At 39.8% G+C, this 14,554-nt stretch overlaps 1 protein-coding gene across 1 annotated transcript in view; it reads right to left on the bottom strand.

Moving 5' to 3' along the window:
- Positions 1 to 763: 763 nt before the first annotated feature.
- The window catches only part of COL1A2 (collagen, type I, alpha 2), a 39,096-nt gene continuing 25,305 nt past the window's right edge, over positions 764 to 14,554 (bottom strand). Inside the window, exons 32-51 of the mRNA XM_010282538.1 lie at positions 13,717 to 13,770; positions 13,102 to 13,155; positions 12,471 to 12,524; positions 12,310 to 12,363; positions 12,099 to 12,206; positions 11,059 to 11,112; positions 10,912 to 10,965; positions 9,830 to 9,991; positions 8,406 to 8,513; positions 7,867 to 7,974; positions 6,102 to 6,155; positions 5,889 to 5,996; positions 5,648 to 5,701; positions 5,199 to 5,306; positions 4,448 to 4,501; positions 4,207 to 4,314; positions 3,510 to 3,756; positions 2,910 to 3,100; positions 2,262 to 2,504; positions 764 to 1,677 (exon numbers count right to left, since the gene is read on the bottom strand). Of these exons, the coding sequence (XP_010280840.1) occupies positions 1,531 to 1,677; positions 2,262 to 2,504; positions 2,910 to 3,100; positions 3,510 to 3,756; positions 4,207 to 4,314; positions 4,448 to 4,501; positions 5,199 to 5,306; positions 5,648 to 5,701; positions 5,889 to 5,996; positions 6,102 to 6,155; positions 7,867 to 7,974; positions 8,406 to 8,513; positions 9,830 to 9,991; positions 10,912 to 10,965; positions 11,059 to 11,112; positions 12,099 to 12,206; positions 12,310 to 12,363; positions 12,471 to 12,524; positions 13,102 to 13,155; positions 13,717 to 13,770 (2,124 nt within the window). The 3' untranslated portion in view covers positions 764 to 1,530. The remainder of the gene's footprint in view (positions 1,678 to 2,261; positions 2,505 to 2,909; positions 3,101 to 3,509; positions 3,757 to 4,206; positions 4,315 to 4,447; positions 4,502 to 5,198; positions 5,307 to 5,647; positions 5,702 to 5,888; positions 5,997 to 6,101; positions 6,156 to 7,866; positions 7,975 to 8,405; positions 8,514 to 9,829; positions 9,992 to 10,911; positions 10,966 to 11,058; positions 11,113 to 12,098; positions 12,207 to 12,309; positions 12,364 to 12,470; positions 12,525 to 13,101; positions 13,156 to 13,716; positions 13,771 to 14,554) is intronic.

Below are 14,554 nucleotides of genomic sequence, written 5' to 3'. Positions count from 1 at the left end.
CCTGCTGACTAAGCCTCTTGCACCTCTCCCCTTACCTGCTTTTGCTCTTGTCCTTGTGGTCCTTTGTGTGTCCTCCCAAACGCCTTCCCAATTCCAAAAACATTGTTGGAATTGCAGTCCATTTAGGGTTTTCAGAAAAGCACTGTGTGATAGCAGTCTCTTAAAAGGCCTCCGATAAGAACAGTCTTTGCTGCTTCTGGTGTTTTTTGTGATAGTACATTACTAAGGTTAGCAACAGCAGATAGTTCTGTGTCTCATACAGAATGGAACAAACTATAAGGGCCTAACAAACCCTGATCTTCCTGACACGACAGCTAAATTTAGTGATTCCTTGCATGGACTTCTGCATGCCCTTTCAAAAGCACACAGCACAGTTCTGCTGATGCACGCAGCACAGCACACTCAACACCAAGGAGCTTTCTCTCTTCAAGTGTGAGACAGAAGCCTCATTTTCCTTCTTTCGGACATTAATCCTGCTTAGTATCTGGAAAAAAGAAAGGAATTATGTCTGCTTTTGCACTTTTCATACTATAAGCACAGAGTTATTGAGTTTCTTGTGGACTTTTCAAAGGGTGATGTTGAAATGAAGAGTTGAATAGACAATCACAACCATAAGACAGTTGCCGGCAGACTTTGAATGCTCTAAGCAAATGTTTTAGAGTATGGGCTAAGACAGTTGCAGTAATGCAAACATACTGTAAATTCTGGGTATGAATATCTGCCAATGCATCTAAGCAAGTAACTTAACTCATTAAATAGTTTCTTTTGGAACACTGGACATGCTTTATTTCATTTTTTCACAATTTATTTAAACATCTCACATATACAAAATACATTTTCTTTCTTGAGAAATGATGTGTTTGTTTTTTTTAACCCATTGTAGAAGATGGAAATGAGATTTGAAAGCAGGAGCACCTGATTTTGGAGGATGAGGACAAAGAGGAGGAAAAATGATCCACATGCTTAAGCTGCGGGTGAGACAGGACATGCTAAGTTTTGAGACAGACTTCAAAGAAACAGAGAAGTGATACTTTAAATGCTACTAGCACCATTGAAGTTCAAGTATTGGAAAGAGACTCTGTAATAATGCAATTAGCACCACTGTATTTTGGGTGGAACTGAAAGTACCTCAGATCATATCAAGAAGTACCTACAAGAGCTGTGGATCACACTTGGTTTAGTGTATGAGGTAGTTTAAACCTTTGGAAGTCGTGGTTTTAAACTTCCTCTGTGGAAGATATTCAAAGGCCACAAGTGGTGCGAACTTTCATGATTTTTTATTTTGGTTTTTTTTTCTTTACAAAGGTTGACATTTCCCAAAGCAAGGTGTTAAATCTTGAAAGACTTCCAAGTCCTTTTGGGGCTGTATTAAATTTCATTGCACAATGCTCCAATCAATTCTTCTCCTTCTCTTTCGCCCAGAGTTTAAGCAAGTAGATGAACAGAAGAAATGGAAGGAGTCAGCTTTCATTATAAAAAGAAATGACAAGAGAATAATTTGGGAGAGGCTTTAAGTTAATTTTAGTTCATTCATTTGAAACAGACTGGGCCAATGTCCAAACCGAATTCTTGGTCAGCGCCGCCAATATCCAAAGGTGCAATGTCAAGGATGGGCAAGCGAGATGGCTTATTTGTTCTGTATTCAATGATCGTTTTGCCCCATTCATTGTTCTTTCTCTGCAAGAGAAAATTCATTACAATTGTTATCGCATTGTTCATAGTATTGAGAACTGCTTCACCTGGATAATTTCTGAAAGAATTTCATATTAGTTTTGCTGACATTGTTTGCAAATCAGATACCCATATCCAACTCCCTAGATCTCTGATACAGAGAAAATATTTACTTTAATCTTCTGAAGTCACACCTGTGATGCTCTACATAAACTACCGTATTATTCACACTGATACTAAATCCTCAGAGAGCCCTGCCTGAGTTTTTCAAGACTTAAAGGCACTTCCCTTCCTATAGCTTGTGCATGATTTTCTCATGAATCTTCAGTTTACACAGAATTTGGGTGTGGTCCCTCTGAAAAGCTTTTTCTTTTCTGCCACACTGCACAGTAGAAGGTAGGCTTTCTTTGTACCCCAGTCCTTCCCACTTGATAAAGATCTGGCATAGTTGGTTTTGTAGGTTATCTTCACTGTGTAAAAATTTTGCTGGTCTGACTGATAATCTAATTCTAAGTCAAAGCACAGCTCTGTCCCTAATCACGTGCTTAAGCATGGGCAATCATGGTGCCCATGGTTTCCGTGTTACTTACAGAGCAGCCATCCTCAAGAACACTGAAAGTGAATCTGCTGTTTCCTTCAGCTCGTAGTTCAACATCATTGGATCCCTGCAGTATAACAGCCTTTTTAAGGTTGCCAGTTTCCTCATCCATGTAGGCAATGCTGTTCTTGCAGTGGTAGGTGATGTTCTGGGAGGCATGGTTGGCCAGCAGACGCATGAAGGCAAGCTGGGTGGCCATATCCTTTGAGGTCACTCCTTCATCATTGTATTCAAACTGAAAAACAGAAAGAAATATCTTTTCAGGAACAGTGTCATATGTAAAAAAACTCAAAAAAATAAGCAAAGATGTTTTTCTTACTTTTTCAGACAGTTTCTGGACTATCTTTAGAGTAATGTACCATATTCTAGTCCAGGCTCCTTTAGCATTAGCCATTAGTCATGCTGAATTGATCATTTGCAGACACCAAGAAAAATTAGAACAATACCAAGAAATACTTTCAGCAAATTGTGATCCAAACTATAACTGGTGCTCTGTTCCCTTGAGATAAAGGGTAGTTCTCTTTTTCATATTTCTCCTCTAAGGGAGTTTAATTTATGTGTTTGCTTGCTGAGAGTCAGTGAATTGGGAATTCTTTAGACAGCACTGTAGGAAACAATTATCCTCCCATACATCACTTACCTGGCTGCCACCATTGATAGTTTCACCAAACCATATGTGCTTCTTGTCCTTGGGATTCTTGTTGACATACCAGTTCTTGGCAGGAATATTGTCAGGGTTGGCATGAATGCAAGTCTCACCAGTGGCAAAGTCACAGTATGCTCTAATGGCATCTGCAGAGCAGCCTTGGTTAGGATCAATCCAGTAGAAGCCTGCCATTGAGGAAAGAAATGCGAACAATAGTTCACTCAGCCTAACATTTGCATTCAGTTTATATTCACTTGCTTGATATAGGAACTCAGAGAGAGGTCATAAATATCACAACTAGGTACAATATTAAGGTAATAACTGCTATAAATACATATTTTAGATTGTTAATGTATAAGAAACTGAAAGCTAGCATTAAATATTTTTATATTATTTTGAAAAAATATTGCAACAATAGCTATAAAGAGCTTTTCAGAGTGTCCTTGTATCTATTTTTGGCAGAGGCAGAGAGAACTTCTTCATTGGTCATTTAGTATTTTCACTGGGTGGCCAAGGATACCATTCATCAAAGAAAGCTCATAAGCTGGAAATACTCCCTCAGCCAGAAAGGGCAAATATCTGGCACTAACATACCGCTGGTCCATTCTGGGTGGCTAAGTCTTAGGTCACGGCAGGTGCGAGCTGGGTTCTTTCTGGAGCCTTCTGGGATCAACAGGGTCTCAATTTGGTTGTTCAATGTTTTCAGAGTGGCATCAACTTCATGATCTTTGGGTCTGAGAGAAGGCTGATCAGCCCGGTAGTATTCTGCATCATAGCCAACTTCGTATCCACCACCATTGGGACCGGGGGGACCAGGGGGACCAGGAGGACCAGGAGGACCCTAAAGTTTTTCGAAGCAAAAGACAAGAAGCATTCTATTAGACAAATGGTTCTCTCAATTATATGCTTCCACATATGCATAGTCTTACTTAAGTCCTAGCACCCTCAGCTCTAATCTGAGGCAGCACATATGGTGACTACTACCCGGTGGTGACTACTGTGGGCTCAAGTAGTAGCAGATGCCCAGTGTAGGACTACCACATCTTCTTTGTGTATTTGCTGTCTGGCCATAAGGAATGAACAAGGACTTCAGGTCTATTAGGGAAATGTTTAATGTTAAATAACAACAGATATTTGGAAGTTTTTTTGGGTTTTTTTGTTGTTTTTTTTTTGTTTTTTTTTTTTAAATAAATAAAACCACATCTTTTCCTAAACTGCTAGGCTTTTGAAGTGATTTTCTTGTAACTGTGACATAAATGTGTTAAAACAACAAAAAGTAAGTTATACTCACAGCAGGGCCTTGGCTACCATGAGAGCCACGCACACCAGCAGGGCCAATAGGTCCAGGGAGACCATTGCGACCATCTTTACCAGGAGGACCAGAAGGACCAGGTGGACCCTAAAAGGAAACTCAAACAGCTTAATGACAGTAGAAGACACTACAAACAGGGATTCGTATAAATGCGAGTGTACATATATGTTGCACAAAAGGAATGGGAGAGTTATTTGAATATGCTCTTAAATTCACATACCCTTGGGCCAGCAGGGCCATTGTTACCAGGAGGACCTTGATCACCATGTTGGCCCTGTTGGGAAAGATACATGCACAGTCATTAAAAAAAAAAAAAGAAATGCAGTGGCACACATTTGTATTAGCATGATTCAAGAGGGATCTACAGTCAGCATGTGTATTTGGGCTCAGAGAATGGGAATCTAGGGCTAATGGGATTTATTAGTGGAGTTGGGGTATAAAATGCCTGTTCTGGGGAGGGACGAGAGAGAACGTAAAGAGGTATTTTAGGGGGTAACCTATATCTAGACATCTATCTATGTCTCTATATTGTTTCTTCAGATTTTCAGAAAAGGCTTTAAAATAAAGGTCAGAATTCCTAAAGGGGATACCAGAAATTAAAGGGAATAAAATCTACAAATTTCTTCTGCTTCTCTGTGATACAAAGGCTTTATAGTTTCTGGCCAAAATAAGAAATATTAAAATGAAGGCAGAGCTTTTTGAATTCAGTGCTAGCAAAATGCAGTCAAGTTTCAGGGCAACTAATGGTACTCACAGTTCTAAAGCCAACTACCAACGGTAATACCAAATTAGCCATTTTATGTGAAGAGCGTTGAGTGTTTAAGAGAATCTTACGGCCTTTGAAAGATGATGCAGAGTGGAACAAGTGGTATCATCCTGCTGGGTTGTGCATATGTAATTGCACACTAGGGTGACCTTATTTTTTTTTTTTTTGCTCTTTGCATTCAAAATACTGAAAATCATTTACTTACAGCAAGACCAGGAAGACCCTGCAATCCATTGTGTCCCTTCAAGCCAGGCAGACCTCTAGGCCCCTTGTCACCAGGTTGACCTTTCTCACCACGTGGACCTTGTGGGCCCTACGAAGGGATATAGGTGTCAGAGGAATAAAATAAAAAGCTTTAAGTATATACTACTGTCAAAGCAAGAATTAAGCTTGAGCATTCTACATTATGACATAAGTTGCCCCTGATATATATATGTACATCCTGTTAATGCACCCAGGAAGAGTGTCAATCCCAAAAGCTTCAGGATCGGTCCCATAAGTGAGAATGCTGATTGAGATTCTAGGTCTATAAATATTTACAGCTCCTTAAGTGCTACTTTTTGGGCCCATATTTTGAGCACAGTCATAAGTCCTTATTAATAGGATGTTTTCTCTTCTTGGATCAATGTGGTAATATATTTAGAAATCACTTACAGCAAGACCTCTTGGACCAAAAGCACCAGCAGGACCGACAGCGCCAGCAGGACCCTGAAACAGGAATAGAAAATGCATGTCACTGCTGTATATTATACCTAATAAAGGGTGCATGCTCAATACATCTCTGTAGAAAGCAAAATAATTATCCACATATTGTAGGTGGATAATGATGTATATATACGATGGACAAATGTTAGTCCTGCATTAATGAAAAAAAATTAAGGTCTCGTCAACTTACAGGATCACCACGGTTTCCAGGCTTTCCAGAAGGACCAACTTGGCCATGAGAACCAGGAGCACCCACAGCACCACTGGGACCAGGGTTACCAGGAGCACCACGCTCACCCTGGGAACAAAGGAATGCAAAGAGAGAGACAGTGTGTTACTACTGACTTACACATATTGGAATATTTCTTTCATGATTATGAAATAAAAGAAAAGAACAAGTTACCTTGAAACCAGGAGCACCATCACGGCCTGGAGGACCATCATTTCCAGGACTGCCCTGTTAAATACCATGAAAAAGTGTTAAATTCCATCGACCTTCAACTCACATGGAACTGCGTGTCAGCCTAATTGCTCCCAATGAGAGTAAGAATACACTGAGATGGGATAGCATAAATCCTGAAAATAGCAAACCCTTCCTTATAGATGCCACTCTCAAAACCCTTAAATACATTAACACTCTCAGAAAAATAAAGGTGGTCTCCAAATATTTTAGGTTTTACAAGTTCAGTATAGAAGAAAGTTACTGGGTTTTGCTGTATTTCTCTAAATGAAAAGGTCAAGACAACAGTAGTCTTCATCTAGCTTGCACTCTTGTAAAATTGAGACCTCCTTTTTAGATGAAAAATGCCAGTGGCGAGAAAAGGGCTTCAACAGTAGTCACAGCTAAATTACTTTGTTGTGATACTTCACAAGCTTAAACGGCTTTCTTCCTGAATGTTAATTTCACTTCAGCTGTTTCACTGGGTACACTAGCAAACCTTTTCCTTCAGAAAATTCCCGCAGAACAGAAAGTTTATTTCTTTTTAATACTTATAAAATAAAATTACTATTCTCTGATCCCTTTGAAATCCTGTGAGTCTCAGGACTCGCAGGAGTCCTGTACTAACAATACTTCAGGATACCAAATAAGCTTCCCTGATAAGGCCCAGAGAAAGCTTTATGTAGTTAACCTTACAGGAGGCAAGATAATATGTTAATACTTTACTTTCATTGTTCTTCTAGTGTAAGTTAGGTATAGCCACTGTATGGATACCCTTCTTCAAGGTGAACTACTAACTTGGATGGTTAAATTGGATGGATAAGTTTATTTGCTGCTCTGTGAAGAACTAGGAGGAGGGCCCTGTCCTGCAAGTAATCCCTCTAAGGCAGACCATTAGAGGGAGCAATTTTTTCCACTCCAGTGTTCCCACGTTCCCCCTTCTGCACGGGGCTCGGGTCTTCCATTGTGTCTTAACCTGCACTGATCTCTGCAGTTCAGCAGTACCTGCCGCACAGGCCAGGGTTTGCTCCATGGTGCTGTTAGCTTAAACATACTTTACACTGCATGGTGAGGGAAGGCACGTTGCAAAACATTATGTAGCTCAGCCAGAAAGTGTCTCTCTCTTGTTAGGACTCCACAACAGTGCTAAGCGTTGCACAAGTCGAATAACTGAATTCCAACATTTTGTGTAATGTGCTTCATCTGCCTTCTCAATGGGCCTTAAGTTAAAAAACACTTTGTCTTTAATACCACACATCACTAGATCCCTCAAGTAAAAGTGACTGCAACTTTTATACTTCCCTGAAAGAAATGTATATTGCATCTAACAGGACGCTTAAGAAAATTTGCTGATAACAAGCTTTCCTGATACACTCTTCTCTGTAGCCAAAACCTTGTCCCCTGGGATAGACTATTTTTCCCAGCTCCGACAAAGAATTAATCTTTTTCCCACTTCATCTTTTGTGGCAATTAACTAACAAGTTGAAAGATTCTGATAGTGACTACAGGATGTATTTCAGACACAACTTGTGCCTTGAAGAATTTGTCACCTAGTTGGGGGTGGGAACCCATGCCTATTAGAATCCTGCTATAATTTTCCCTGAAGACACCAGAAGGTCCAAGTTTGCTAGCAGAACAACCTCCAGTGGCATCCATCTTTTCTGTTTATTTGTCTTTGGCTCAGAACAAACAAAAAGCAATCCTGAAGAAGAAATAAGACATAGCTTACATCACGACCAGCTTCGCCAGGAGCACCGTTTGGACCAGGAGAACCCACAGGACCAGAGGGACCACGGGCACCAGGAGGACCAGAAACACCCAAGGGACCAGGTTCACCCTAGTACAGGAACAGTGGTAACAAAATGTGACATTGTAATAAAACACAAACCAGTCTTACAGAACTTTTGGCCTGTATCTAAGAGAAACATTTCTCTGCAATAAATTCTGGAAGTGAAACAGATCCAGGACATAAGAAACATATCTAACTATAACAAATATTATCTTCATTCTAAATTTTCTACCTCTTCTATCAGAAACCTCTGATGCCATTCAAAAATGTGCTCACCTGCAGATACAAGACTTAATTGTCTGCAGCAAGCAGTAATTTCTTCCACTGCTCCAAATCTGTTAGGGCCATATCCTCTGTTTGCAGCAGCAATGGAAACAGCAGAATCTACATCTCCTTTTCCCTGGTCTCCCTTAAGAGGAGACCTCAACTTTTTTCTTTACACCTATCTATTTAAAGAAGTTAACCAGTCATATACTCACTGTTGCTCCAGAGATGCCTGGAAGACCACGTTCTCCCCGAGAGCCAGGCAGACCAAGGATACCAGGAGCACCAAGAATACCCTGAGGACCTGGACTACCAGGAGGACCCTGTGGCATGAAGGGAATATGATTTATATTAACAGAGAAAAATCAATTTTTATGTCCGTGTACATTTCTCGTTTGTTTTGCTCTACAACAGTACCAACTGCTTTCCAAGGTTCTCAGTGTGTGTCAGTGCTAGTTCCTACATGGAAGAAGTTGTAACCAAGCCATAAGACTTTAATCTCCAAAGCTAAAGGTCTGTAGGAACGTAGTGCTGGATATACTCCCCTCAACTATTTTCCAGTGAAAATGCTGTTTCTGAACAACACTATAACACAAGCTTTTTCATCTGAGACTGATCCTCGGACAGCCTTAGATCTCTAGGTGGTATCTGACATCTCCAAACAGCCCTTAGAGCTCTCTACTGACCATCTGAAAGGTAAAGGTTGTTTAGTTAAGTGACTTCTCCATTTCCTTGAAATTTGACTATATGTGGTGCTAAACTTGGCATAAGTAATCATCCTGACAGATTACCCTAAATTATGATCCTAATTAACACTCAGGCTTACTAGTTCAATTATGTTTTTCATAATTGAAAGTAAATTAGAACATAAAAATTAGAAAATATACTGCTTTATACTGGACATTAAAGGGCAAATTTTCAACTGTCACTTTCAAAATTTTAACATACATGTCTGATAACAACACTGAAGATTTCATTCTTAGCTGCAACTTCTGTAGATCACAGAAGAAATTGCTATAATTTTTTATTGAGAAACAGAGTGGTAATTCACACAAGTGCATAGTTCTGTAAGACAGAAATGCGTCTGACTTAAAAAAATGCCAGTAATTCTGGATGTGCAAGCTTGAAGACACTCAAAATTAATTAATTTATTTGCATAATTCTAAGCCACCCTGGGGTCAGATGACTAACTTTGTGATTCCCACAGACCGGAGTTTCTGATGCAGAAATGAATTGAGATTGTTCTAAATGGATGTTCACATGTTCCTCCTTTCTCCATCCATGATGCTCAGTTTCAGAGCAGGAGACTCTGACTCCCTTTCTCAGACTAAGTAGCAATTTCTTGTCCAGTTAGCCTTGTTACTTTCACTTGGGCTACTTGCAGAGAAAGATGCAACTCAAGAAAAAAAAAAAAAGAGAGAAAAACCTGACCCAGAGATCAGGTTCACTTTCTATAGCATGTTTGTCAAACATGTCTATAAACAATTTCTTGAGTCTCAGTGGAGATTCTACTTAAAAGCTTTACTAAATTTGTGGATAAAAAAGAAATGCCCTTCACAAATACCTAAAGTATCTTAGAAGCCGTAACATTTACATGAAGAGAAACATTTTTAATGAGATGTGATACTCAGTAACTTACAGCAGCACCAGCCTCTCCAGATGGACCTTTCTCACCAGCAAAACCAGGTGGGCCAGCAATACCTTGTTCACCAGTACGGCCAACTGGACCAACGTCACCACGTAGACCTCTAGGACCATCTTTGCCAGCGGGGCCTGGAGGACCAGGGGGACCAGTGATGCCCTAGATTGAGTATGAATATGATAGTTACAATATAGACCCATTAACTGCGGAGAACAGAGATAATTTTCATTTTATGTCCATCTACAAAAACTGGGCTTTGCAATAAACAAGTTATGAGCTGTTCTGAAGCAGCAGCTTCTACTGCTTTTGTAAGCAGTGGATAGCTAGAATCAGTAGAATTATTGAACTGAGAGATTTTTTTTTTTTTACTCAGTGCAGGTGAAAGTGGTAAAATTTGGCATGAAAATATTGATTTGGCTCTGGAGACATTAGTTGCAACTATAAATCTACGAGAAAAAGCCTCTTCCAATACAACAGGATTATTTGCTTTGGATATTGGGATTTACAATGTATTTAAATGTAAGGCATCTAAGGAAAGAAGTGCCTCTTGGTAAAGGTTGGAAACACCTTTGAAAATAAAACTACAAATGGCAATTTGAAATGAGAATTTTTACATAAAAAATAAAGAAGCGGGGATTCACACTCTTAAACACAATGAGAGGTTGCCCTACTTGAGACAGAGGCTGGAACTGCAGACACTTTAGGAAGTGTGGACAGAAGATAACTTTAGCATGCTTTTTCAAATAGAACATGACCTTCTTATTCCACTCAAAAAAATCAACGGCTATGCAGTTACTTACAGTGAACAAAAGCAAAAGAAACAGATTTTTACAAATGGTTAGGCACTTCAAGATGCAGAGGGATGCTTGATGGATTGTAAAAAAAACCCTGAAGCCCTAAAAAACTAAATGCATAACAGTTTAAGCAGTTAAGAGACTTAAACTCATCCAGCCCTATAAGGATCTGAGGTGATTCCAGTGCAGTTAGAATCCGTGTCCATGTAACAAAAATGAGGATTATCCCTAACCAATGCAACTTCTGACGTATCTCCCATTAGAACTTCTTCATTAGTTACTTACAGCAGGGCCAGGAGGACCAACTCTTCCAGCAGCACCAGGGAAACCAGTCATGCCCTAAAAATAAAAGTGAAAAGGAAGATTTGGTTTAAAGGAAACAATGACTTCATGAAAAGCAACAACATCAGTGCCAAAAGCCTGAAGACTTACAGGAGGACCAGCATCACCACGAGGGCCAGCGGGACCAGCAGCACCAGCGGGACCCTATGTATGAAGGATTGAAAAAGACAGGTGAAGCAAAAAAAGACTGTTAACATTCCTTATTTAGAATGAGGGCTCAGTCTCACTCTCATGAAAGTTAAGGGCAATTTTGCTTTTTGCTTTAACAGGAGGAGGACTGGGCCCAAAACCACAATTCCTGTCTTGATACTAGAGTAGTAAATTCTCACAGACATTTAAAATCAGTATTGTAAGGACGAAGAAGAATTGCATGAGGCATTTATGAATGAAATGCATTTGCCTTGCAAATGTTACATGCATCTAAGCAAATCTGGAAGTCAAAATGCGAAAGACATAGTAAGGCGAAGAACAGCAAGTCCTGTTTGCACTGTGTGACTAATACAGCCATGTAGTGCAAGGGTCTGCTATTGCTCCATTAGAAGCATACAGTAAGAACCCCAAGCCATGTTACCTTGTGACACTTTACAGTATTTGAAATACCAGGGCCCAACTTTTGGCATCATTTCAACGAGTTCCCCAATAATGGGCTGCATGCATATGAAGTAGTATATAAGTTTGGTCTATAAAGCTGTTAGCACATGAAAACCCTGTGTGCAAGTGGGTGCACAGACAAATTTGCACATGTACTTCTGAATGGCTGGGTCTGAAAGTCAGACTACGACAGCACATCATGTCTTTGAGAGGAAGACATCATCATCCTCAGTTCAGAACTTACCCACAATCAACACCTGAATGGTCCAAGACTAACTGATTTTGCTAATCTTCAGGACAAACTGAAATTTTTTTTTTCTCTCTTCATTTCAGTTCCAGACTCATGATCTGAGCCCACGTAAATAGACTTACAAAGTTTATATAATGTGTGAAAATCAGTATGGTGACTTTCCTCATAGTCTAGTTTGAAGTTTTACTTCTTTTAATTAACTTTTCAAAATTCAAGGCCTTCAGGGTAGCATATTGCTTGCATAGCACAATTAAGAACCATGCATTTTACAAAGACACAGTTCACTTACTGGTGGTCCAGAAGCACCGATTGGGCCAATAGCACCTGTTGGTCCACTTTCACCCTTAGGTCCTTTAGGCCCACGCTCGCCTTTAGCGCCAGGCTGACCAGCTGCACCCTATGGGCAGAAATAACACACAGAACAAGGAGTTGGAAAAGCATGCAAAAGAAATAGAGGAATGGTGCGGCATCAGTAAGAGGAAAGCACAAACAATACTCACAGGAGGTCCAGCAAATCCACTAGGACCTACAGGACCAGGCTCACCACGCTCACCCTAAAAAGAGGGCAAAAGAAGAGGACTGGTTGGAATGGGCTTTAAAAGGACATTTTTCTGAACATCATGTCTTTGATGCAGGAATAGTTGTAGGAATTGCTACTTACAGGGATCCCACGGGCACCAGCAGGACCAGCGGCACCAGCAGGACCTCCTTCACCCTAAAACAGATTGCAGAAAACATTATGACACTGTAGGGGAAGGCTTCACTGCAGTCAGAACAGGGGTGATCTTGTGGTAGAGGGGTATATAGCAAGTCACTCCGTGTCTCTAATGGAGAGGGTGTTGCTGAAAATGTTTCTGTTTTGACCCACCGTGTATTAGTAATTTCTAATGATACTCAGACAGGATAAAGAATCATTCTGAGTTAGTGTGTGGTTGTTCACCACTGCATCAAAACCTCTTCTCAGTGTGAGGAGGATTGTGGAGATAATCCTGAACTGGGAAGAATTAGGACAAAGCCTAAATCAGAATCTTCTCCCCATAAAACCCACTGCCATGTACATGTGCATCCTTTTGCTGCCCTTTTAGGAAAAGGGTTTGGGGTGCTATGGCAAACTTCACTTAATAGTCCCACAGTCCCAATAATGCTTGCCTCCCAAATCTGAAAAACTTGCAGAACTCATGCACACCAGAAAGATAGAATTGGTTTTTATGGAACTCCCCATCTAAAATATTCATGTGTGGGTAAACTGCATAAACAAACAAGACACTTTTTCATTCAAAGAATAGACTTACCCGATCACCAGCACCACCAGCAGGGCCAGGAGCACCAATAGCACCAGGGAGACCCTACAGGTTACGAGACAGGACACCATTTCTAACAAAATGTAAGCAGTTGTGACTATTTTTAATATTTTTTCTCTTTCCTCCTGGAGACAGGTGTGTGACTTCCAGATGTTTTCAATATAAAGGACATACGATTTTATAAAACAAAATCTGTTCTGTTATTTTTCTTCCAAAGTATGAACTCTAGGACAGGCAGCCAAAACCTCAAATTAATGCTAATTTTGTATGGATTTGCAGACTGCCTTTAGAATTAGCTGTCTGGGCTGAGCCCATAAAGTTAAACAGGATGACGTCACACTGAACAACTGTCTAGGAAATACAAGGTGTTCTGATGATGTCATTTCTCTGCTTGTGTGCACAAGAAGTTTACATTTTTCTCTGTCTTCCCCTAAATTCAAACATCCTGGGCAAGGGGCAACAAAATCATATTGATTTATATCAAAAGTGAGCAGATATAAGAGGAAATGCAATACAGTGGAAAATGTAAGCCCTGAACATCCTTTTTAGTCACTTAAGTTCTGAGGTGTAGCAAGGTAAACCCAAGCAGAACCAAAAGACACTTACACGAGCACCATCTCTTCCTGTTGCACCAGTATCACCTCTCAGACCTGGGGCACCCTAGAGTACACACAGGGCGGGAAAAACATTATATTGGTAATGAACACAAATAGTTCATATGAAGTGAGTCTTGAACTGTTTGCTGAGTCTCCATGTATCACTTGCATATCATGAGAGATGCTTACCATGCTAGTTTGTTTGGGGAATTGGACTTTGATTATTATTTCATTCTTATTGCTGAGTATGTACTGACTTGCAAAGCGAGAACTTGCAGACAAAGGGGACTGACATGCTTTTCAGAATTATGAGCCTGCATGGAAAACCTATTTAGTTTCCTCCAGGTGGCAAGAATTTTGAATGGAATTAAAAATTCAAAATCAAGTTGATGTATATTCCAAATGATGAATGTAAATCCCCACCCAAAATCCCTTTTCTTTTGGTCAAGGAATAACCATACATAAAAATTCTCTTGGGTGTCCATATTATACTTTCTATTTGAAGCAGGAAAAGAACTGTTAAAAACAATGATGTCATATGAGTGGTCACATAAAATGCCATATGTTTCGTGTAACAAAAAGTTACATCCAGGCCACGACTAGTATCAAGAAATCAGACCAGCCCTCTGTTCTCTTTTTTTTTTTTAAACACATACTACTCTTCTGCATTAATCTGCATGTCAGTACATCGTGTTTTATAAAAAGTTGCAAGCCAATAACTCCGTTTATGCTAAATGACTATGAATTTTTAAATAATGAATTCTAGAAATCTCAGTTTAAATAATGAACAGAAGAGAATATGGAATGAGATGTACATACAAGATAAAAATAAATTTTATAGATAATTA

The sequence above is a fragment of the Phaethon lepturus genome, unplaced genomic scaffold, assembly GCF_000687285.1.
Source record: "Phaethon lepturus isolate BGI_N335 unplaced genomic scaffold, ASM68728v1 scaffold5720, whole genome shotgun sequence".
Classification (NCBI taxonomy): domain Eukaryota; kingdom Metazoa; phylum Chordata; class Aves; order Phaethontiformes; family Phaethontidae; genus Phaethon; species Phaethon lepturus.
Note: the sequence above shows the minus strand (reverse complement) of the source record. Positions and strands in the feature narration are given on the sequence as shown.